General features: G+C 63.8%; 1 protein-coding gene and 1 long non-coding RNA gene across 11 annotated transcripts in view; one reads left to right on the top strand and one right to left on the bottom strand.

Annotated features, from left to right (window-relative positions):
* EXD3 (exonuclease 3'-5' domain containing 3) overlaps positions 1–24,054 on the bottom strand; it is a 78,835-nt gene that overhangs the window by 36,719 nt on the left and 18,062 nt on the right. For 8 of the 10 annotated variants that reach the window (XM_059410190.1, XM_059410193.1, XM_059410191.1 and 5 more), the window contains exons 1-5: positions 12,623–13,072; positions 12,111–12,278; positions 6,871–6,924; positions 5,730–5,869; positions 2,548–2,648 (exon numbers count right to left, since the gene is read on the bottom strand). In XM_059410190.1, coding sequence (XP_059266173.1) covers positions 2,548–2,648; positions 5,730–5,869; positions 6,871–6,924; positions 12,111–12,278; positions 12,623–12,988 — 829 coding nt within the window. In that variant the 5' untranslated portion in view covers positions 12,989–13,072. Of the gene's footprint in view, positions 1–2,547; positions 2,649–5,729; positions 5,870–6,870; positions 6,925–12,110; positions 12,279–12,622; positions 13,073–18,095; positions 18,161–24,054 lie in introns of those variants that run through there. The other 2 variants (XM_059410200.1, XM_059410198.1) reach the window with 2 other exon arrangements.
* On the top strand, positions 7,181–12,116 carry LOC132024192 (uncharacterized). The gene is made up of 3 exons (XR_009406191.1): positions 7,181–10,446; positions 10,843–11,212; positions 11,633–12,116. It is a non-coding gene; the product is annotated as an uncharacterized LOC132024192 (long non-coding RNA).

Genomic DNA, 24,054 nt, shown 5'->3' with positions numbered 1-24,054 from the left:
GCACCTGCCACTCCCCTCTTGTCTCACAGCCTGCCAGACTCTGCACACGGGTGGGGGACGCCCCCATTGTTCAGGGGTGTCTGCACACCAGATCTGCTCCTGCCTTGCACTCAGCCGAGACCTGTGGGGTGGGGTGGACCTCAAGGGGACACACCCTGAACAGAGGGGTACCGGGCTAAGGCTGGCCTAGCACCCCTAAAGACTCCTCTGGCCCCAAGCCCTGGGCCCACCACAGCCGTGACCTGACCCTCAGGTGGGTACCCTGGGGGCCAACAGTGGCACCGCAGGGCTGCTGTGAGGATGGACGGCCCCACCCAGAGCCTCCTCAGACCTCTACGCAACCTGCTCACCAGCCCCGACTTCCCTGAGCCGCTCCTTCCAGTCCTGAGTCCTGGGTGGGAAGAGCCCCAGGGAGATGGGGACAGCCTCACAGCGGCCACCACCGACTCCGTGAATGATTCTATGCTGAGAGCCCGTGGGAGCTGCACTGGCAGGCAGCCTGACCTGGGTGCCCACCCATGTTCCCACGCGGGTACGCCAGCACCCATGGCTGGTGCACAGATGACCCTGGAGGCCCCTGTGCCGGGGGTGGTGTGTGTCTCTGGGGGGTGGGGCATGCCTTCGTGTCAACATAGTGCTCTAGTTCTCCAGATGCTGGGGCAGGTGCTCCACACGCCAGACCTCCCAGTTCCCCAGACCCTAACACCCCCAGAGGTCTTTGTTGCTGGGACCCTCCTTGGAGCACCTGAAACGTGCCCCCCACCCCAAGTCTCATGCTGTGGCTGAGGGCAGCTCCTTCCCACTGCTGCTTCCCCGGGGCTTCCGGGGTCCCTCTGGCTGGCTGGTCCTCCTAGACCTGGCTCATATACTTCAGAGGTGGGGTTTCCCGGCCACCGTCAGCACAGCCAGCAGCTCCTGGGTCCTCGCCGACCCTGACTGCCCAGGACAGAAGCCCACAGGCGTCCACACACCTGTTGCTCCCCCTGTGTATCCCCCCCGCTGCCAGCAGGTGGGCTGTTCAATCAGAAATCAAAGCCTCTTGGTGATGTGCTTCTCTCTGTGCAAAAGCCCCAAAGACTGCCCTCCTTTCTGGAGGCGGGCACCTTCATCCAAGGGCCAGAGAACCCGTGTAACTTCTCCAGGATGACAGAAACAAGTGTCATGACAAGCCTCTGAGGGACAGAGACACAGATGCTGACCAGGGCCGGGGCTGGGCCATGGGTACACACCCCAGAACAACAGTGGGCAAGACAGCCAAAGAAAAGACAAAATCAGAGACGTGTTCAAGCATCAGACAGCCGCACAAAGTGGGACAGCAGATCTAGAAGACGCCACGGGACAGCGTCTAGAGCTAAAGATATGACGATCGCAAGGTTCAGCGGTGGGCGTGTCTTGTCCTTCGTGGGACATGGATGAGGAGAGGCCTGGCCAAGTGGGAAAGAGGAGACGTCACCCGAGGGATGACGAAGGGGACACTGGAGGGCGGGGGAGGAGGCCACACACACGTCAGGGTCCAGAGAAGCGCGGAAGGAAGCAGGAGAAGCCACGTGTGAGATCGTGACTTACAACTTTCCAGAACCGACTGGAGACAGCAAGCCCCGGACTCACAAAGCCCCGCAAACACCAGCAAGACAAGGAAGACGCATCCGTGACTAGGGTCCTCTCCGGGAGGCCCGGAGCATCAGACAAGGACATTATCCCAAGAACAGCCAAAGGGGACAAGAAGAGAGAGCTTTCAGAGACAAGAGGGTAGATTTCTTCATAATAACACATTTCAACCCAAAGGACTGACATCGTACAAGGCATGATCTCTGATCACGGTGAGACTGAGCTCACACCAAGACAAAAAACCAAAACCAAACAAACGAAAACCAAAAAGAAAAATCTCACTTGGCTTGGAAATTAAGAAAATTAGAAGAAGTAAGAAAAACTTATCATAGAAATTAGAAAATATCTGAGCTGCGCAGTAATAGAAATAACATAAAAGTGGAATGTGGAGAGTATTTTCGGAGAAAAAAGGCTGACATCTAGCTTGGTGGGGGGGGCAGGCGAGCCGCGGAGAGAACTGGAAGCCGAGGGCAAGCAGCAGCCGTCAGCCGGCAGTATTCCCTCACACGACAGATCAGCTTCCGCACAACCAAGAAATCATCGACAAAGTGAAATGGTGACCTACGGAGTGGGAGAAAATACTGCCAAACCACATTTCTGATAAGGGGCGGATATTCGAAACACATAAGGAACTCACACAACCTAATAGCAAAAAAAAAAAAAAAAAAAAAAAAAAAACCCAAATAGCCCAATTTAAAAGCAGGCAGAGAAACTGAATAGACATTTCCTGAAGAAGACAGTCAGATGGCCAGCCGGTACCTGACGTGGTCCAGGCGTCACTAACGACCAGGGAGATGCGAGTCAGAATGGTTTCCCCGGACAAGAGCGGGGGATGGGAGAGGGACCAGCCTCGGCCCCGGCGGTGGGCAGGTGCAGGAGGGGGGTCGGTGGATGGTGGTCAGCCCCGGGGGGCACCCAGGGCGCGGGGCCCCCGCTCACCTGGGTCCAGGCCCTGCCGCTCCAGCAGGCTCAGAACCTGCCGACTCAGCACTCCGGGGCTCAGCCTCTCCAGCCGCAGGGGGGTCACCTGTGGGAACTGCCTGCACGAGAGAGACACGGCTGCTGCCTGGCGGCCCGCACGCACACGGCTGGACACGCGGGAAGAGCAGCCTGCCACCGCGTCCCGCCCGCCGTGGTCCCGCCGCTCGCACGTCCATTCCGTCGGGTCCAGTATTTGCCTCGGTTTCCGAGTAACGAGCCCGGACGCAAGCTCTCGCTGTCCAGTGTCAGGCCTTCCGCAGGGACATCTGGCCCGGGAAGGCGCCCCGCCCCCCATCACCTTCCGCCCCTGCCCCTCCATCACCCCCCCGCCCCCCATCCCCCCCCCACCCCTCTGCCCCCGCCCCTCCACCGCCGCCCCCTCCCCCACCAGCGGCCACGTTCCCACCCAAGTCAGGACACACTGTGCTTACGCCATCACGTGTGGCAGACACGGCCAGCGCAGACCATACCCCTTCTCTTCAGGGTTAGTGCTTGTCTGGTTTTATCGCCTCCTCAGTCTCCAGACCTCAGGCCCCGACCAGCCTCACCCTGAGCGGATGAGGAGATGAGCCGCCTCCCCACCCCCGCAGCCCCCTGCATGCGCACAGATGAGCTGGAGATGGGGTCGGCAGAGGTCTGTGCTCTGTCTCACGCTGGCTGGAAGGTTCCGCTGAGCTCAGACTTCGGGGTTGAACCCGCTCTCCCTTGCATGGGGCGGACGATGCTCCCAGAATCCTGTGTGATCCGGCTCTGCCCTGGGTCTGCAGGGGGTCCCATCGGCTCCGCTGCCCCGCACACTGGCTACACGGGACCCAGGCCCCTCGGGAATGAACGCCGTCCTCTCTCCTTACTTTCTGGGGTTCCCTGTATTCCAATGTTGGCCCTTCTTGATAGGATCTCTAATCTTTCATCTTTTCTCTCTGATTTTCACTGTTCATCAATTTTGCACTTTTTGGAAGACATCATCAAATTTACCCTCCAAAACTTTACTGAGCTTTTCTCCTTGTCGTTGTGCGTTTACTGACGAGAGCTCTATTCTGTGTTCTGAGCTCCCCTGACTGGCACTGAGCCTCAGCCCTGTCCTAGCTATGCCCACACACACCGTGGCCCAGGGTCCCCAGGGTCTGGCTGACGGCCAAGCAGTGCGGGGCCTCGGCTCCCGGGCCGTCCTCGGGCTCCGTGCTGGACCCCACGTGCTCCTGGGGGCTGCAGGCTCAGCTTTCCAGCGCGGAGCACCACGGCCTGACCCCTGCCGCATGCCCAGATTCCCCTGAGGTCACTGCCTCGCTCATTCTCTCAAAACATCGTCTTGACATTCTCATTGTCCAGCAGACGACAATGCGTGTTTGTTTCTCTGCCAGAAGCATTCTCCGCAAACCAGTGTTTGTTGAGGCGTAACCGACCCATCGTGAGCAGCAGGGACCCCAGGTGTCCTCACACCTGAGGACCCACTGCCCACAGCTCAACACGGAGTGCGCGGCCCTGCCCCCAGCCATGCATCTGACCAGCACAGACCATCTGCCAGGCCCTGAACTTCCTGCAGATGGCTTCGTGGGGTCTGGGTGCTTGGTCTGTACCATCTCGCACAACATTCGTCCATGTCATGTGTGTGATGTGTGTGCTCCAGCCGTGGGGCTGTGGACAGCCCTTAGGATCCGTCCGGTGCTTGGGGACCAGGAATAAAGCTGCCGCGAGCATTCCAGTCTCTTCAGAGACAACGCACCCATGTATCCTGGCGTCGTTCAACGGTGGATTTGCGGTGATGGCCCGAGCACACGTTTCGCTGTGGCCAGCTTCTTCGAGTGGCCATGGTGCGCTCACTGTCCCCAGTGCGGCACGGGGGTTCCAGGTCCTCCACGTCCTCCCTAATGCTGGGTTTGCCGGACGCTTCCATTTTGGTCACTATGAAGGAGACTGTTGCATCTTTTGCAAATAGTTTCTTCCAGTCTACCCTTGTCTTCTCATTTAAAAGATTTATTTATTTATTTGACAGAGAGAGAGAGCATGAGCACACAAACAGGGAGCGGAGGAGGGGGAAGCAGGCTCCCCACTGAGCGGGAAGCCTGACGCGGGACTCGATCCCAGGACCCTGGGGTCATGATCTGAGCTGAAGGCAGACATTTAATGACTGAGCTTCCCAGGCGCCCCTTGTCTTCTCAATTTTTAAAAATACTTTATCAGGGGGCGCCTGGGTGGCTCAGTGGGTTGGGCCGCTGCCTTCGGCTCAGGTCATGGTCTCAGGGTCCTGGGATCGAGCCCCGCATCGGGCTCTCTGCTCAGCGGGGAGCCTGCTTCCCCCTCTCTCTGCCTGCCTCTCTGTCTACTTGTGATCTCTGTCTGTCCAATAAATAAATAAAATCTTTGAAAAAAACCCAACTTTATCTGTAAGTAACCTCTGCACCCAGCATGGGGCTCAAACCCAAGACCCTAAGATCGACAGCCTCGTGCCACACTGACTGAGCCAGTCAGGTCCTGCTCTGTGTCCCTTCCCAGACACACAGTAACGGCGATGACACACCACGCGAGGGGGCTGGGCTGGGGGCCGCACACGCTGTGTCAGCTTCGTCGTGTGGTGAGTCCCACAACCCCGTGAGACAGGCGAGCTTCATGCCATTGTAGGGCAGAGGAAATAAACCCGGGAAGTGAAAGGACTTTCTGGGTCCACGAGGTCCAGCCCAGAGCTCAGGGCCCGCGTCTCAAGGCGGTGGTCCCAGGGCTGGGCGGCTCGTGGCGTGGGATCAGGCCACCGCCGTCTGCATGCGGATGGCGCCTGAGGAGCCTCCACTGTCCTCCAGGTGCTGCTTCAGCCGTGGCCGCCCCCATGCCCCGCCTCCGCGTGACAGCCTCACACACACGCAGCTTAAACCCCCATGGGCTCCACGGGTGTCCCAGATGAGACCCGTTAGGTGAAGGGACAGTGTGACTCTGTGTGTAACACATTGTTCACACGACATGGAAGATTATTTCTGTTCATCGAAGGGACCTAACGGGCTCTCGGCTGGCTCCGGCCAGGTGCAGCCTCTGGGATCCAGAAGCCGGTCTCTGGCTGGCTGCCCAGGCTGTGACCCCTGCAGACCCTGCGCGTGGCTTTCCCGAGTGCCTGTCACCCGTGCCCCACCCTGTGCCCCCACAGGGCTCACCTGGCCACAACTCTGATGTCAAAGCCGGGCTGGCACCAGGAGTCCAGGAGGGCCAGCAGCCTCCTCTGGAGGTCTGGAAAGCCAGCTACGTAGCGCTGTGCGAGGGCCATCCTGTCCTGCAGTAGCAGCGGGGAGCTCATCTGTCGGGGAGCGTGTCCTCAGGTCATAGCCTTGCAGGCGCCTGGCCCCTCCACCCCCGTCAAGACCCCAGACTCACCACCTCCAACCTAAAGGAGGGAGTAGCCAGAGCCTCAGAACAGAGAAGACCAGAGGCCCGTCCACGTGCCCTGGCTCCCTTGGGGGGTGGGCAGAGGCTCAGCCACATGTCTCCTGGCTCCCAGGGCACGGTGCACTCACCCCAGCCTACGCCCTGGGCCTGCACTTCTCCACACACCCACACACACCCATACACACACCCACACACATGGGCCCCATGGCTCCCTGGGGCTCTGTGGTCATCCCCATCTCCATTACAAAGGACTGGAGGCCCCGAGAAGCTAGGGGGACCCCAGGGAAGATCAGCTGCCCCCCTGTCTTCACTGAGTTGTGGTGGGAGGCATGCGGGATACCAACCACAGGCAGCAGTCCCGGTGGCCTGGGAACGCCTCCTCACTGGCCCAGGTGGCATGGCTGTGCATGGGGCCCAAAGGGCCCTGAGCTGCCCAAGCCCACCAGGAAGCTCTGAGGAAGCGCCTGGCGGGGACACTGGGCCTTGGGACATTCAGGCCACTTCCACCGCAAGCCAGGCCCCACCAAAGCCCCTCCCAGTGGTCCCAACAGTAGACCCTTCGTCTTCTCTCCTTGCGACCACACAGGTCAGGCTGCCTGGAGCCGACTCTACAGGGACCATCTGCTAGGTCGGGACCTCGGGGTGGTCCTTATGGGGAGCCCCGTTCCTGAGAGCCCCTCTGGCCATGGCTCTGGAGCCCGTCCCACCTAAGTCCAGCGACTGCCCTCCAGGGCCCCGCCCCCACGGGCCTTTCTTGCAGCGTCAGGTGCTCCCTGGGGAGCCACCCCCCCCCCAGGAGGAGCAGAGGCCAGGGCTCAGTGGTAGGAGAACCCTTCACCCCAATCGTGGTTCTGGAGACTCAGGCTTTATCTGAGCTGGAACCCAAACGATCCCCGTGAGGAGGACCCTTACCTTCTCAACATCGAGTAGTGGCTGCAGCCTCAGCTTCAGGCCCAGCAGAGCAGCCTGGCGGTCACAGATGGAGCAGTCATGCCAGGCTTGGCGGGGAGCGGGCAGCCCCGTGGGGCCCTCCCAGTCACGGCGGGCGCAGGCTCAAGGGCCCGGAATCCAGAAGCCTCCCAGCAGACAAGCCAGGCTCCGGGAGTGGGGCAGGTGGGAAAATGCGGCGGGGGGGGGTGGGGCTGCCAGGCTGGGGTGTGGCCGGGATGGGGCGTCAGGCTGGGCGCTGGGCCGCAGGGGCTCTGCCCAGGGGGTGTTGCTGAGTGCACTGAGGATGCAGAGGGAGGGTGGACAAGCCGGGAGCTCTGTCACGCTCCCAGACACCGGCGCCCTGTGCCTCCCCAACACCCGCTCTCGCCTGCCCCTTGCCTCCCAGGAGTGGGCCTTCCACCGGCAGGCGCCTGGCACGGACAATCACGGCGCCCCAGCCCGGAGCCAGGGCTGTCCTCCCTGAGGGCCTGAGGTGCAGGGCCCTCCTCGCACTTTCCACAAGGCCTGCTCTGCGTGTACCCCCAAACCACGAATGGCTGCACAGCTGTCTGTCCAAGCGGGCTGGCCCACAGGGGAGAAGCTGGAGTAGGACGTGGTGTGGTCTGTGTGTGTTGGGGGGACGCACAGAGTTGCCCCTCGGGTCCACAGAGGAAGAGGCTCTAGCCCCAGCTGCGTGCTGGTGAGGCAGGGGGCGCAGCGGCCCCAGGAACGGGACGTGGGTGCCGAGAGCCCTGAGCCGCGGGGCCTCGCTCACACTCAGCACAGAGGGCGCCGGGGCCCTGAGTGCCCGCACGTAGCGCAGGCCCGGCTACTATTAATAATTTCCATACATCGTGCTCCCATTATGAGCAAAAATAACCAGCAGAGGGCCGGGCGCCCCGCCCCACGCAGCTCACACAAAGGACCAAAATAGCGGCCTGGGAAAGGCTCGCTCTGGCCTCCGGCCTCCGGCCCAGGACTGTGGGGGTGGGGGTGCAGGGCTAGGGGCCTTTCCCTGCGTGGAGCTGACCCAGCGCCTCCACAGCCTGGCTGTGGTCCAGGGCTCGGTGGCCTCCAGGCCCCTGGGGGCCCAGGGGTGGGGGTGGGGGGCACCGGACAGGGGACAGGGCCAGGGGAGGATGCAGAGGGGGCAGGGCCAGGGTTGGAGGAGGGGGAACCACATCGCTTCTGGATGGGAGACCCCCTGAGAAGCTAAGGGAGCACCGAGCCTTTATCCGGGAGCCCCCCACCTCTGCATGGCCCCGCATGGCCAGAAACTGGGATGGTCACAACATGGCTGCCCAAGTCCGGCTAGCTCCTGGGCTCCTCTGGGGTCAACACCTGAGCTGGGCTTGGTCGGGCCAGGCCACTGTCGGGGAAGGGGCTGTGGGAGGGGTACCTGGGGGCTTGGGACCCTCCCACCCTGCAGACCAAGCAGGGGGGCCAGTGACCCTGGGGGAGATGAAGCAGGCGGAGCCACAAGGCAAGGGGCCGGAGGGAGTAGCAGAGAGGACCCCGGGGGCCTGGCCTCACCGGCCTCTCACTGCCTCTGCTGGGGTGCCAGCCGCTGCCATATTCTACCTCTGCTCCCCCAAGGACAAGACTTCCTCTGTGCTCTAGGCCCCAGCCCTCAGCAGGGCGCAGGGGGACCCTTGCCCCCTACCCATCCAACAACCTCTCTGAATCCTGGGGCGGGGCCTGGGTGAATCAGGCTTGGGGTGTGGGGGACTGGCGGCCTGGGTGGAAGGGGGCAGGGCGGGGCCAAGGGAGGTTGGGCACTGCCCCCCGCCGCAGCACGGGGAGCTTTGCCATAGACGGCAGCCTGCTGCCCAGTCCCCAGCCTCCCTCTGTCCGCGGGGGCGTTCTCCCTCTCCAGGAGCCAGTGAAGGGCAGGGCCACCCTCTGCCAATCCCAGCCCTCAGGGTCCTTGTCCGTGGTGCCCGCTGGCTTCGGCGGGAGGGGGGTTCGGGTGGAGGTTCTCAGGCTGTGCTTGGAGCCCAGCCCTACGCAGCCCAGGTGGGCGGCTCAGGTCTCGTGGGCACACGCCCACCTGGCCACACTGTGCCTCTGTCCTAACGGAGGTCAGTGGCTCACACCGCCGTCCTTCTCACTCCTTCCTCCACAGCCACCAGCTTCCCGTCCGGCCAGCACTCGGGGTGACCTCTCTCAGCCCGTGAGGATGCTGCAGGGCGCGGCCAGCGTGCCCAGAGCCGGGTGACCACCCACATCCTGGGGAAAGTTTGGGACATGCCCCCATTCCGCACCTGCAGCCCTGGGGTGGGGCGGGAAGGGTGGCCCAGGACAAGGAAGGGGGCAGCCTGGGTGGGTGCCCTGGGGGGACGGCTGACAGCAGAACGCTTGGGCTGGCTTCTGTCTTTGGAGGGGGTCCATGTAGGTCAGGCACTGTCGTCAGGCCAGGCTTAGGATCCGTCTCTGGTCATTTTTGTGCCTGAGATTCAGCAGACCAAGCTGTCCGCTGCCTACTGCCAGGACACACAGGGGCCCCAGCGGGCATGGGAAGGTCACCTGCCGACTCAGGCCCGTGGCACAGGCAGGGAGGGTGCGAGGGGCTCAGGCCCCACAGAAGGAAACTGTGAGGAACTAGCACCTCCCGAGCCTTCCTGGCCTTGGCATGGAGGCCACTGAGAAGAGGGACACGGGGCTGCTCAGCAGCTGGGTCAGAGAGAGGCTGTGGACCCCTCTGGCCGGACAGTGCCAGAGCTGCTGCCTTGGGGGAAGGTAAGGAAACCCAGAAGGGCCTGGTGGCCAAGGCGGACAGAGTGCCCACCGGCCCCTGGCCGCCCACTCCGCGGGACAGGGGCGCCAGGCAGGTGCCCAGGCAGCCAAGCCCAGACTCCGCAGCCTCAGACCCAGGACGGGCCGGCCTGCCACCTCCACAGCTCAGCTCGGCCTGGAGCCAAGGGACCTTCCCCCCCACCCCCCCGAAGCAAAGCTATCTTTTTACCTTGATAAGCTGTTTAAAAAATGTAAATAAAATAACTCAGTAGACAAAAGCGGGCATTCATCCTGCCCGGAGCCAGCCGCCGCCCTGGACATGAAATATCGGCGCACATTAAGTCGTGAGTCCCTGCTAATCCGAGCGGACAGGCCTGAATGCGGCCCCTTTCGCCGGGCGCGGCGGTGGGCACTGGAGCGTGCATCGCCTGCCGGGCCGCCCCGCTTGGGGACAATGGCTTCTCTTCGCAGAAGGGGCCTGTGCGGGACAAGAGCCTCCTTTGTGTTGGGATTCCTGCCTTGGAGCGCGAGGGGGGTGCATTCAGCCGGCCCTAGACACTCTTTGAAAGGCCCGGGTGCAACAGAAGACGCCGAAACACTAGCCTGCCTTCTGCCTCCCGCATTCTTGCAAGCCTGGCCGCCCCTTCAGCCTGCGGAGAATGGCCCTGCGCCCCAGGAGCGGAGCCCCTGCCACATTGTCCCTGGCGTGGTCATCTTGGTTTCTCAGCGCCCTTCACCAGCCTCGAGACAAGAGCCTGGGCCGGAGCACGACAGCCGCTAACACATGGCCCAACCTCCAAGGACCAAGCAGTGGCGGTCCAGGTGAGGCCGACCTCGCCATGAGCCTCCTGGCGGGGACTGCCCCTCGGGGAAGAAGGTCCCTGTGGGGTGGGCCCGGGATCTCGCCTCAGGACGCACTGAAGCCCGAGCCACCACGGGTACGGGGAGCAGTGTCCATGAGCAGCGCTGTCCCCGAATCAGGCTCGACTTTGGGCCCGATGGGGCAGTGGGTAGAGGTGAGTCAGGAGTGAGCCTCTGGATACCCCGGAGCACCAGACCTGGGACTCGGGGAGAGCGTGGCCCTGAGCAGGCGCCCCAGGACCTCTCCACCACCTACTTCCCCAGAGGATGGTCATCACATCTCAGGGCACAGAGAGGCAACGGGGACCCCTGTGCCTGCAGCAACTACTCACAGCCACTCTTCCCTCCACACCGCAGAGTCCTGCTCCCCGGTCTCATGCAGACCCGAGTCACTCCCGGCGCTCCTGGCCGGCCTCCAAGACCTCCAGAGCCCCACCAGCGCCATGAGGCTCCTGAACCCACATCCCCACATCTGACCTTGCTAGGCCTTCCCAGAACAGAGGAGCCGAATGACCGACCCGGCACAGCCCACGCCCAGGAGCACCGCACATTCTGCAGGACTCTGCCATCACGACCCGTAACCCGTGCCCCACACTGAACTTCCACAGACACACACGGGCACCAGCCCGGGCTGGTCCCGGGGATCCCTGGTCCAGCAAGGAGCCGACAGGACCCTCCAGGTGTCCGACCCTCACGGGGGCGCCCCCACTGGTCCGATCTGACCCAAGTGAGCCTCCACACAGCAGGAGTCAGGCCATCCCAGGTGGGGGGAGGGCCTCTTTTAAGGGTCCAGGGAGGTGGCAGGCCCAGCGGGCAGGGCCATCGAGGGGCTGTTCCTGTGGTCAGACCCTGCTGTGAGAACAGCACAGCAGCCAGTCCCCAGGCCTGGTGTGGTTGTGGGCCCCCCACAAGCACACAAAGGGAGCCAGCAGGAGCTGGAAGTAGCTGGGCCCAGAGGGAACCGGGCTGCTCGCCCCCAGGCCACGACAACACAGAGGCCGAGTGACTTTGCTAGTGGGTGCGAGGGGGGCCTCCAACCCCGCCCGGTCATGTGGGTGCTCCCTGGCCTGGGAGGGCCTGGGCTGGCAGGGGTGGTCAAAGTGTGGGGACTGTGTGCAGAGGGACCCCACACCCTTGACCCTCTTAGTCCCCCACAGGTGTTCCTGGGAAGTGACCAATGAGGCTGGGTGAGTGGCTGGTCCACGGCTGGTCCACGGCGGGCCCTCGGCCGGCCCACGGCTGGCCCGCAGCTGGCCCACGGGGCTTCCAGGCCAGAGCCAGGGTGTCCTTGGGCCGCGGACCCATTTGAGGACCCGATGGCACCTCAAGAGGAAGGACCCCAGGTGCTGAGGCAGAGAGCCAGGCAGGTGCGGGGGCCGCTCCCAGAATCCTCCAGCTCAGTGCATGTGAGTATCTCCTAGGGCCCCAACGTCTGGCACAGCCCTGAGCTGGGCCTCTGGGGGGCTGGTCCCTGAACCCTCTGCACCAGACCCAATGCCCCTCAGCCCTGGGCAGCCCCCAACAGGGGGGCCCTGTGAGCCCACTCAGCCGGGCCCTTGCCTGAGCCCACATGCAAGCCTAGTTCCCGGTCCCTGGTCCCCGGTCCATGTGGGGCCCACACTTACTTCTTTGAACTTGCCTTCCTGGTGGAGCCTGTGGACGTGAGTCAGCAGGGGGCCCCGGTCTGCGTCCTGCAGCTGGAAGATGCTGACCAGCGGCTCCACAAGGCCAGGGGGGCTCTCCGTGAGGACTCTGACAGCACAGGCCTGCAGCTGCTTCAGCCCCGAGCTGCCCTGGGAGACCAGAGAGCTGCCCTCAGCTGGGGAGTGGGAAGGGCACTGCAGCCCGGGTCACGGGGCCGGGCAGACCTGGCTGAGGAGTCTGGCACCTGCAACCCTGTGTCCACAGTGGACACTCCAGGCAGGCCAGGCCTAGAGGCACAGGCGAGGGCAAGGTGTGGTTGTGGGGGGCGCTGAGGGTCAAGCCCATGGACGCAGGAGTCCAGTCAATCACAAGGTGCCAGGCCCTGCCCACCCGGGGTGCCAGAGCTCAGCAGGCTACACAGGCCAGGTGAGGCTGGCCGGGAGCCCACTGTGCCGAGAGGGACGTAGCCGGTGGGGCCGTGCGCAGGGCTCACCTGGGCCAGCCCTGGGAGCGGCTGTGCGGACAGCCAGTGCGCCAGCTCCCAGGTAAGCCAGGCCTCCAGGGAGGGGCCCTTCCGCTGCCAGCCCCTGCTGCTCTCCAGCACGTCCAGAAGCACCGTCCGCGGGTCGGCCAGGGCCGCAAAGCCCCGCCGAGCCTCCTCCCGGAGCTGCAGAGACATGGGACCTCGCTGCGGCCCCAGGACGTCCTGCCCCAGACTGCCCTGCAGAGCCTCCCCACCTGCACTGTCCCGAGCAACACTGGCTGAGAGAGGGGACGGACCATCGGCGCCATTGGGTCTCCCCTCCCCGGTGCTCTGGTCTGGTCTGACCCGCCGTGCCCCGGGTCCGCCCACCGTCATGGTCCCGTAAAGAGGGGCCCCTCTGAGAGCTGCAGCCTCTGGGCCTCGCCCCACGACCTGTGTGCTGCCCGGGGGACGCACGCCGGTCCTTCAGACACAGTGACCTGGCTGCAGGGCCCAGCAAGCAACGAGAAACCAAAAAAAGGAGGAAAAAACGCAAACTGAAAAACACCTTTGATTGACTTTCCCACCTCTTGCACCGCGGAAGGTCTGGAAACACGTGGGTGCCAAAGGAAGAAAGACCTCTCCCTCGGGGGAGCAGGTGTCCTCTGAGTGCCACCTCGGCCCCCTGCACGCGGCTGGCTCTGCCTGACTCCGCTGTCCCCTGCAACACCCTGCAGCGACGGGTCTGCTAGCAGCCCCGGACTCTTTGCCCGGCCACCCCGAGGGCAGAGCTGCAGGGTGTGGGGTGCGAACTCAGAAACAGACACCCTGACGCCCGGGGCCACTCTGCCGGGAGCGAGGAGCTGAGGCCCCAGCTGCCCCTGCAGACCTGAGACGGGCAGACCTGAGGACAGCCTCCGACGCGTGACGCTGCCATGACCAGGGAGAGGCGTGCAGAGCCCACACGGGGGTGTCAGGGCCCACAGGCCCACCGTCCCCATCTCCACCAGGCCCCAGGCCTGCCCGGAACATATGAGAGAAGACACCGGAGGCTGAGCAACCTCCTGCTCATGGAGGGAAAGTTCTCGAGAGACGCAGCTCCGGGCTTGGGTCCTGACGTGTGCACGGCTCCCACTCAGGGCCTCCGAAGAGCAGCTCGGAGAGGCTCAGAGCAGAGCGGGGAGGCCGTGTGCTTGGGACCGTGACTTCTACCTACTGGCCAGCCAGCTCTTCTCCTTGCCCGAGAGGCCACACAGACCCCTTCCCAGCAGGACAGCCCCTGGAAGCCCCAGACCCACGCTACGGCCAACCGTGGGGTCAGCTCCTTCCGCTGGGGTCGTCCAGCTGCCCTTCATGGTGGGAACCTTCCTGGGGGCTGGCATTAGGGGAGCGAGGGGGCACGTCCTTCCGAGATGGTCACAGTATATTGTTGGCGTGGCAGCGGCCGTGGTGGCTCTGCCCCTCCCAGGGAAGGCTCAGGAGTGCAGCTGGATGGCGGTCAGCTTCCAGAGTCCCCGGGACACTGGATAGTCCCCCTCGGTGAGCACAAAGTGCGGGGGCTCACCCTGACCTACCTGACACGACCGCACCTCCCCCCCTCCTGCTCCTGGGAGCGTCTCAGCCGATGGCTTGAGGCGCCCAGAGTCAAGGGGGCTGGGGCGTGGCACATCCCTGCTCCAGCACCCAAAGCAGGAATGGCCCTGCCCCATCCCCAGGACTGCCCTGTGCAGGCAACACTCTCTTGGGCCAGGGCCAAGGCAGGTGCAGCCCTGAAGAAAGCAAGACCCCGTGGGGGTCTGCGGGCCTTGCTGAGAGCCGAGCCACCAGGAGCAGCTCCTTGCTGCCCCCTGGCAGCTTCCCTGGAGAGAGGCGCCTCCCAGCAGCCCCAGGGGCCTCCCCAGGGTTCTGCGGACCGAGCCTGGGGCACAGGCACCACCTCCCCACTGCTCCAAGGGACAGTGGAGGGGAATTCATCAAGGAGGGACAGACCCCTCTGCTGTTGGCCCCAGGGCCCTTCCTACGTCTCTGCCCTGGGAGCAGCCTGGGGCCAGGCCGGGCCAGAACATCCTCCTTGGACAGCACCACTTGGGTCTGGAACTTGGAGAGGCACGTGCGTCCTGTCTGTGTGTGCCTCCTCCTGCACAGAGGCCCCTGCTGTGCTTGGACAGCGCCTGGCACCCCTAGGCCGAGGGCCCCTGCCCACAGAGCAGCGGGCAGGAAACAGGGTGCATAGCTGGAACATGGGCCTTGGCCCTGGCACCCCGTGGGGCCGATGCTTCCTCGGGACCCTCAGAGCATGATCCCCTCAGTCCAAACCACTGTGCTGAGCGGTTTGACCTCTGCTCCCCAGAAGCGAGATGCCGGCTTTCCCCTCAAGCACGCGGGTAAGCTCAGGAGACCCGGCCAGTCTCCCTCGGCAAACACCCAGGAAAGGAGAGGGGGCCGTGCACAAGGAGACCCACGGGGGGCTGCGGGGAGCAGGGGTGCTGTGGGGAACAGGGGGCCGCGGGGAGCAGGGGTGCTGCGGGGAACGGGGGGCCGCGGGGAGCAGGGGTGCTGCGGGGAACGGGAAGGCCGTGGGGAGCAGGGGGGCACATGGGGAACGGGGGGCCGCCTGGGGCTGGGACATCACCGCCGTCCTGCATTTGCCTGTGTTCCTGGCCACAGCATGGGCCCCGCGGGAGACAGCGGCAGTAACAGGAGCTCAGTGCGAGGCCACAGGGCACACGGGAACGAGTCATCGTGAGTGACGAACACGGGGCCCCGAGGGTGCTGCCGCCCCCCACCGTGGTCCAAGAGCCCCTCTGGCCCCTACGGCTGCCAGGGTGGACCTCGCGTGCTCTCTGGCACGCACTGGCCACTTGCCACCCCTCGTCCCGGAAGATTTCAGTCCGGGCGCCATGGCCCCATCTCTGGGGCTGCTCTGCCCCGTGGCCTGACGGGCCAGGCTCCGCGCCGTGTGGACCCTGGCTCCGGAGCTCTGACTGCTGCTCCCTCCCGCCCGCCTGCCCTCTGACTGCTCCCCTAGCTCCCCTCTGCCACCCAGCGGGGTCTGCACCTTGTCACCCCCCCACACTCGCGCTCCAGAGGGGAGTCAGCCACCCCATCCCCGGCTTCAGGGGACCCTGGTGGTTCTGGGACTTGGCCGGAGCCAGAGTCCCCTGCGGCCCTGCTCCAGCACCTCGTGCGGCCTCCGCGGGGCTGGGGTTTCACACAAGCTGCCAGGGCCGCACCACCTGGGGAGCCCCATCCTGCCCATTTGCTCGCCTCTCCCGTGTCTTTCATCCTCCGACTACCCCCACCCCAGGGGGTGTCCCCAACCCACTGCCCCACAGCCCACCGGCCCACCTCCCCCGCCCCCAGCCCCGCCTCCCTACCCCCATGGCCCCGACCTGCTGGCTCCCTCTGTGTTTAAAGGAGGGACCACAGCCCCATTTCCTTCCTCTTGATCTCACAAACCCCCAAAGGGCTCTCCCAGTCCAGCCTCCAGTTTCCCTGTCCTGTTCCGTGGGGGACCCTGAAACTTCCCTGTGCACGGCTGGCCGTCAGGACAGGGCTCCCCTCGTGGCCTCCCCTCGTGGCCTTCCTACTGCCTCGAGGTTCCTACGGGGGAATCTCCGCCCACTGCCGCTGGCCCCTGGGGCACCACCGGGTCAGAGCTCAGACACTGAGCAGCCCCCCACCTGGCCCCATTCTGGCAAGCGGACCCAGGGGAGACAGCACGGGCCCCTCGGGCAGAAGCTTGGCTCCTGGCTGGAGAGCGCCCCCGGCCTGCACACTCACTCAGCGCACAGGGACCTGCCCCCGCAGGCCTCTGCGGCACCACCGCAAGTGAGAATACACAGATGTGCTCCTTCACGGACAGAAACCATTGTGGAAGATCTCAGACAGCCGTGCGTGTGACGGGAAATAAGTAACACGCCAGTCTAAGGGCATGCTTTCCCGAGGGTCATAAAGACGGGCCACGGAGCCCTACCCGCAGAGACCTGCGACGTGGCGCTGTAGCGGGACAGGCACGCTTGTCAGCGAGCACCTGGGAAGGAAGAGACAGTGGCGCCGGCCAGAGGGGACTGGAACGCCCAGCCCTTGACCCCCACATCTGAGAGTCTTTTTTTTTTTTTTCCACACACTTAGCATATGCAACTTTAATCAACCAAAAGGCCAAGGCCATGGCAGGGCCACCGAGTGCCATGAGAGACCACTACAGCCTCCCTCCCAAATGTACAAGTGGAAAAAATCAAATTGTTGACACAGGCTTAACTAATATCAGCTACTTTTATGTACAGCTGTATAAGTTCAAAAAAGCCGGCAGATGTGAGGACAGGGGAGAGGGCAAGAAACCAGAAGCGGAAAGCCCCCAAAACGGTCATCCCGACGTCGGCTCAAGCCCGAGAAGGCAGGACGGTCTGCGTTCTTCCAGACCCTCCAGAACCAGGAATTCCTGTGGAACCAGTGGCTCCAGGGAACGGGAGAAGGAAGGCTTTCAACCCAGTTTATGAAGTCAGCTCACCTTGACCCAGGGGCAGAGACAAACCTCGCCAACACCGCGTGTGCACCGGGACAGGGGACACACCGTGGATGCGCAGAATCCGTGAAGCCGGTTCACCAACAACACGGTCGCGGTGCCTCCGTGTTAGTGCAAAGCCACGGGAGGCAAACATTAAAAAGAGCTTTTGGCTTTGCAAAAACCTTGGCTTTCTCCAGCTGAGGGGGAGAAGCATTCCGAGCCGCCATGCGGCAGTTGAGAGGGGCTGATGGCTGCCGCGGAGCCCAGGCCTGTCCCCTTCACACACCACTGGTGACCTGTCAAGCCAGATGCTGGTCCCCCGCGGTACAAAGCCAGCCCTGGACCTGGTGGGAGCACCCTCAGCCTCCACAGCGCACAGCCGCCTCCCACCCACAAGCCTGCGGCCTCTCCTGGAAGGCGCCCGCACGGGACGCCCGCCCCAGGGAGCTCGGCTGGGTCTGGGCACCCGGCCCAACCTCCAATAGCAGCAGGAGGCAAGACACGAGACATGGGCCTTATCCTGACTTGTCCGTGCTCCCTGGAGCCCGGGTGCCCTCATCCTTCTGCTGCCTCTGGGAACAAAGTGCAGAGCAGGGGTGCCCATGGGGCAGGCAAAGTCACCCTCCAGGCCAAGGCCATGGCAGGGCTACCGAGTGCCATGAGAGGCCACTACAGCCTCCCTTCCAGGGCCACCCGCATCCCTCAGTGGCCAGAGAGGTTGTCCCCGGGACAGGAGGCCACAAGCTAAGGCCAGTCTGAACAGTGAGTTCCCCCGCCTCACTGGGCGCATAGGTGGTCACGGCCCCCTGGGTCCATGCTGTGCAGAAGCCAGGTGGTGGCCGCAGGCCCTTGCCTTGTGCTCTCAGCCTCAGGGGCCTGTGTACTGGTATCCAGTGGGTATCAGCCCAGGGCTCCGGCCCCCACTTGTCTGCCAGGACTTTCAGACAGGGCGGCCCCTGAGGCCAGAGGAGGGGCCCAGCCCCCGCGCTGTCTCACCTGCCGCAGCTCCCGCGTGGACCACAGCGTCTGCAGGGCCTGCAGGAACAGAAGTGGGTCCGGGCCTGGGGGGAGAAGATGGGGCTATTCAGAGCCCACCAACCCCACCTGACCAAGGCCGGGGGCTCCCCACGGATGCCACCCGGTGTCTGTGGACTCTTGGCCCACCAACCCCACCTGACCAAGGCCGGGGGCTCCCCACGGATGCCACCCGGTGTCTGTGGACTCTTGGCCCTCTCTGGCCGGAGCTCCCTCTGTCCCCTCCCTGGACCTGTGGCCTGGCCACCTGCTGTGCTCACGTGGGCTTCTGCCCACAGCTTGGGGGATGCCCAGGCCTCATGTTTCAGCGGTGGTGGGCTGGAGGTGAGGCCATGCCGTGTGAGCAGGAAAGGGGCAGCAGACAGAAGGGCCAAGCCCGCAGCACTGACCATCAGGGTGCCGCCCTCCGTGTCATGTCACGGCCCACACCCATCCACGGCCCACCAAGTCTGGCCTGCAGCGCCAGGCAAGGCCCTAGAGTGGTCCCGTGCTCTGCCTCCCAGCCCTGCTCCCCCAGCCCCTGGGGCGTCCCACACAGGCTGACCACCCACAGCCCTGGCCCTCTCTTGCTTGCTCAAGTCCCCAGCACAGTGCGGGACGGCTGGACGGGGACCCCACTGGGACACCAGCGCCAGGGAAAGCTGGGTTCACCCTCATGCTGGAAAAGGAACTGTGCCCTCAGACCTGGTCTCAGGTCAATGCCAGGGCTGGGGGTGGGGCGGGGGGGGGGAGCTGCCCTGAGAGGTGCCTGCCTGCTCTCCGCTTTGGGAAAGGACGTGGCCTCTGAGTCACCCACAGCCACCAGCGCCCCCTGGCTGCCTCGGGAGGGCCCGCCCCACCCCTGTGGGCACCTGCCCTGGGGCCTCAGGGCAGGGCCACCATTTGGGTTCACCACTGCCTGGGGGCTGCAGAAAACCCTCTTCGCAGGGCGAGTCCTGAAATGAAGGGCCAGTCACTGTCTGACCTAAGACTCCCCAGCCCCATGAGGATGTTACAGGGCACAGGGCCCAGCAGGGCTGCCAGACCAGTCCGAGTCTGGCCCCAGCCCAGGGAGCTGGGAGAAGTCGTGCTCTGACTCAGGACCCAGCCGTGCCCCTCATGAGGTGGCAGTCAGAGTCAGGACCTGAGCCCACACGCTGGGGACCAACAGATGCCCCAGGTCCTACCGGGGCTCAGGAGCTTGGGGCACTTCACCCGCAAATCCACCCAAGAATTGGGGGACAACAGCAAGCCGCCGGGCCACTCGTGAGGGAAAGGTGGGGACACCCGGACTATACCCTCGAGGGCCAGCCGTCCACCTGAGGACACAGACTCAGACACCCGGACAAGACAGCAGCGAAGACTGATGCATGGCGCGGGAGACGGAGTGACACGCTGGGTGCGTTCCAGAAGCAGGGTTGCTGGGCATGGGGGCGGGGGGGGGGCGGCGTGCTTCACGAAAGGAGCACGGCGAGAATCAGGCGCTCTCGGCAGCCTCAGAACATTTCGTAAAAGGAACTTCTGTTCCTGACTTGGGAAACGACCCAGCGAACTCGGAACAGAGACAACTCCACTGCCCAGATGGAGGATGTTTGTAAGAAACAGACCCTGACACAGATCTTGATGCGGGCAGCTGGGAGCCTTCCTCGGGAGATGGGGCCAGCCCGAGGCCGCCCGCTGCCCGCGGAGCACGGCCCGGGGCCCCTGGCAGCTCGGAGCCTGCACCCCGCTCCACTCCGACAAACTGGTCGGTCCACAAGCGGAGTCCGCTCCGCACTCAAAAGGAATGAGTGGCCGGGCCAGGAGAGGGTCCGGAGGCACCTGCACTCCTAAGAGGACAGGGCCGTCCGGACAGGTCGCATGTGGCAGGACCCCAGCTCCGGGCTGTCCCGGGAGAGGCTGGCGGGGCACCCGAGTGTGTGAGGCCGCCTTGCAGATGCGTGTGCCCGCGCCCTGCCTGCGCCCACACAGGGCACCCTGCCCGCAGGACGGCCCCACCGGCCATGGTGGGCTTCGGGTGCCGGCGTGTCTGTAGGGGGCCATGTGGCGCGCACGCGGGAGTGGATGTGTCTGGTGGGGGAGGCCGTGCGTGGTGGGGACATGGGCAATTGCTGTGCCTTCTGGACTCTCCTGTCGGCCTGACACTGCTCTAGAAAGGGTAAGTCTTTCCAAATTAAAACAAAGGGGTGCCTGCGGGGCTCAGTTGTTATGCCTCTGCCTTCAGCTCAGGTCTTGGTCCCGGGGTCCTGGGATCGAGCCCCACATCGGACTCCCTGCTCAGTAGGGAGTCTGCTTCTCCCTCTCCCACTCCCCCTGCTTGTGCTCCCTCACTGACAAATTAATAAAATCTTTCAAGAAAGTAAAACATTCCTTCTCACTGGAAACATAATCTTGTGGAAAGACATGCAGAATCTGAAGAGAAGGTATTAGGGGCACTTGGGAGGCTCAGTCAGTTGAGTGTTCAACTCTTGACTTCGGCTCAGGTCATGGTCTCGGGGTCGTGAGGCCGAACGCTGAGTCAAGCTCTGCGCTCAGCCCCGCGCCTGCTTGGGCTTCCATCTCTCCCTCCGCTGTGCCCCTGCTGCAGGTGCGTCCGTGAAGAGTAATTAAGCGGAGGGTTAGGGTTACTTGGTTGTAGCTGGGACACGGAACATAAGGCCAATGCTAAAACCCCACTGTTCCCCCGTATATGAGTAACAAACAGAAATAAACATTACAAACAATTACAACAGTGCAAAAAAATTCAAATTTCTTTGGATAAACCTGACAAAAGAAATTTACACACACACACAAAAAAAAACCCCAAAAAACAAAAAACAAAAACCATGAAACACTGAGAAAAAAATGAAAAGACCTAACGAAGGAAGGGCCATTCCATACATTAAAGAAGAGAAGCTGTCGCCTGCCCCACAGCTGGTCAGAAGACACCGTGCTGTCCTACCCCAGCGGCGGGCCAGGTACGTGTGCCCCGTCCTAGGTCCACCAAGACTACCCCACCGGCGTCAAGAACCGCCTCCCTAAGGCTCATCGGCCTGCAGGGGGCAGCCACAGGCCAGCGCAAAGACCCAGGGCCAGAGTGGGCACTCAAGGGACCCTAATGCATGACCTGGGTGGCCGTGGAGCGTAGGAACTCCGGGCCCCCACTGAGGGCGCCGAGCATGGCTGACCGTGAAAGACCAACAGAGCCTCTGGGAGAACATCCTGATGACCTCGGGGCAGAGAGGTCTCCCAAAAAATACAACTTCGGACAAGATTCCCACTAATTAAAAGGATCCTGCAGGAAACTGCAGGACATGTCCTGCCTGGGCCTCATCCTGAGTCGTCCCGCTGTCTAAGGGGCCAGCAGCTGAGACCACGGACCCACCCGACTGCTCTGCCCTGGGCGCGCCCCCACTCGGTCCCCGCAGCAGGGCACTGCCGCCAGCGGAGGACCTGCTGTTTGTCCCTCCTGGGCAGTGACCACACTGGCCTTGTTCGAAGCTGTGGTCTGGGCCTTGACGGGTGCTCCACGGTGAGCAGGGGATGGTGCCTGGGGCAGCTGTGCGTGCCCACACTGGGTTACCAGCTCCAGTGGCCTCGGAAAGACCTCTGGAAGCCCAAGGGGCAGCTGGAGGGGATCTGAGGCGGGTCTGTGTGGGGCGGGGCATGGCAAGGCCACGGCCCGGTGGCCAGAGAGACGCGGGTGGGGTGCGTATGGTGGGGCAGGGGGGACCCTAGGCTGAGCAGGGCTCCCAGGCGGACCCCCAGCCAAAGACACAAAAAAGAGGGCGTCGGGAGGTGTCTGTCTGAAGGGATAGGTGTCTGTCTTGCGGGGACCTGGAGGGCCTGCGTCCTGGCAGCTCTGACTTAGGGATTCTGGCAGGAGGCCGGGCTGAGGAGGGCATGTGGGAGCCTGGTGCCGAGGGGCCTCTGTCCATAGGACGGACATCAGCCATGCCCATAGCCTGGCAGGGCCCTCACCTGCCCACCAAGGCCTGGAGCCCGGCCGAGCACAAGTTCCCAGCTAACGCCCATCCTGACATCTTGCACCTGCTGACAGGGTCAGACAGCAGGTCGGGGGCCGGAGTCAGATGGCCTCTGGTCTGTGCCTGGTCCCTGACCCCATCCCGGGACCATGAGAGCGGGGACAGGGCAGGAGGCTCTGTGCAAGGGAGACACCAAGAAGCTGCTCGGTTTTAGGGGTCAAACCTCCACACCTACAGCCTGGGCTGCTCCTCTCTGTCCAGATGTGGGACTCACAGGCTGTCCCCGCCAGCAGCCTTCCAGCACATGGGTCTGGGGGCCTCAGGCTCCTGCCGTGCGGGGGCCAGGCACTAGGAGGCACAGGGGTGACCCCCCCTGCCCTGTCCCCGCCCCCATCCTCCTGCTTCCCCAGTGCCCACCAGACACCGAGAGCTGCCAGCTGCCCAGGGGGCTCCTGAGGAGCAACAGGAGGGAGAGAGCTGAGCGGACGCTCCTTTCCCGTCCGGAATCCGCGGTTAGAGCGAACATGAACGAAGTGGGCCTTCCTCTCGGGGGAGCAGGGCCGTGGCGGGCAGGGCTGAGCGGTGCAGGGCACACCGCGCCCCCACGCGGCCCCCCGCCCTCGTCCAGGGATCCAGGCCAGGACCCACAGAGGCTCCCACGGCCAGGCTGGAGTCCCACTCGGCATGAGCCAGGGGCCGTGCCGGACGTGCCGAGCCCGGCTGCCCATCCAGACCCACCGTCTCTGCAGGTCATTGCTGTGTCCACCTCCACCCCCGGGGACGGCCATCCTGACCCTGCTGGCCCTTGGGCAGCTGCAGAGTGCCAGCGTCCAGCCACTGTCGCATCTGCATCTGCCGACCCAGAAGCGGTCTCCACCCCACCCTCCACAGCACCCAGTGTGAGAATGTCCACACGACTTGTGGGGTTGGCGACGTCCTGCCTCCCGGGACACAGGCACGCGGTTCCTTGGCAAAGGTGGGGACTGCTACTCTCTCCAGATCTCGTTCCTGCCCCTCTCCGTCCCGGGTTCCAGGGTCGACCCTCCTCGGGACACGATGTTGGGCTCAGCCCTTCACGAGCAGGACTCGGTGAGGACAGGTGGCAGGCACAGAGAGGGCCTTCCTCGAAGCCCCCAAGTCCAAACCCTGCAGGGCCCCCCCACAGCACCCCCACCTGACAGGCAGGATAAGGTCTCCTGTGGGGGCCGCCCCATCCGGGAAGTGGGATGAGAAGGCCTTGCCATCCTGCTTCCTCCAACAAATCAGGAGCCCCCAAGACAGGACCCCCCTCCCCCGCCTCGCCAGCGCTCAGCCCAGGCGCCCCGAAGCAACAGGCCGGCTGCGGGAAGTGCTGACAAGCCGGGGCCTCCACACAGAGGCAAGCCCCCGCTGCCGGCCACCCCGCTGCCGGCCACCACCGCCGCTGGCAACGTCACCACACACCTGGAGAGCTCCTCCAGCAACGGGCACCCACGCAGGTGAACGTGGCCGTGAAGACATGGAAACCACCCAATTTCAAGGACAAGTTAGAAAATCTGCTAGAAGAAAGGATCCTACTAACAACAGGACTTCAAGAAGACGAAACACTCAGGTTTAAAAAAGTGAGGAACAACGTGGGAGATCTACTCTGTAAAAAGCACAGCTAAGAACAAAAGAACAAACAGGAAGGCAAACCCTGTCCTTGAGGTGTGTTCCTGTTTTTACCCAAAACACACACGGGTCATTTCTACGGTCCCACTCCTGCAGGTCAGGAGCAGAGCGAGGCGGGCACCTGGGCTCCGGGAATGGTCACCTCGACTCCTCAGAAGTAGCCACCAAGGCCAAGCCGCGTTCAGGGAAGGAACCACTGGGGGAGGGCGGCGGAGAAGCCCTGGTCGGTCCACACCGCAGACGGGCCAGCCACCAGCGCAGCGAAATTCAGCGAGAATACAGGATTTCTGCGGAGCCAAACTCGCTGATGCTGATGTCGGGAGGGA

The sequence above is a fragment of the Mustela nigripes genome, chromosome 9 (genome assembly GCF_022355385.1).
Source record: "Mustela nigripes isolate SB6536 chromosome 9, MUSNIG.SB6536, whole genome shotgun sequence".
Lineage (NCBI taxonomy): Eukaryota > Metazoa > Chordata > Mammalia > Carnivora > Mustelidae > Mustela > Mustela nigripes.
This window is presented reverse-complemented; position numbering and strand designations above follow the sequence as displayed.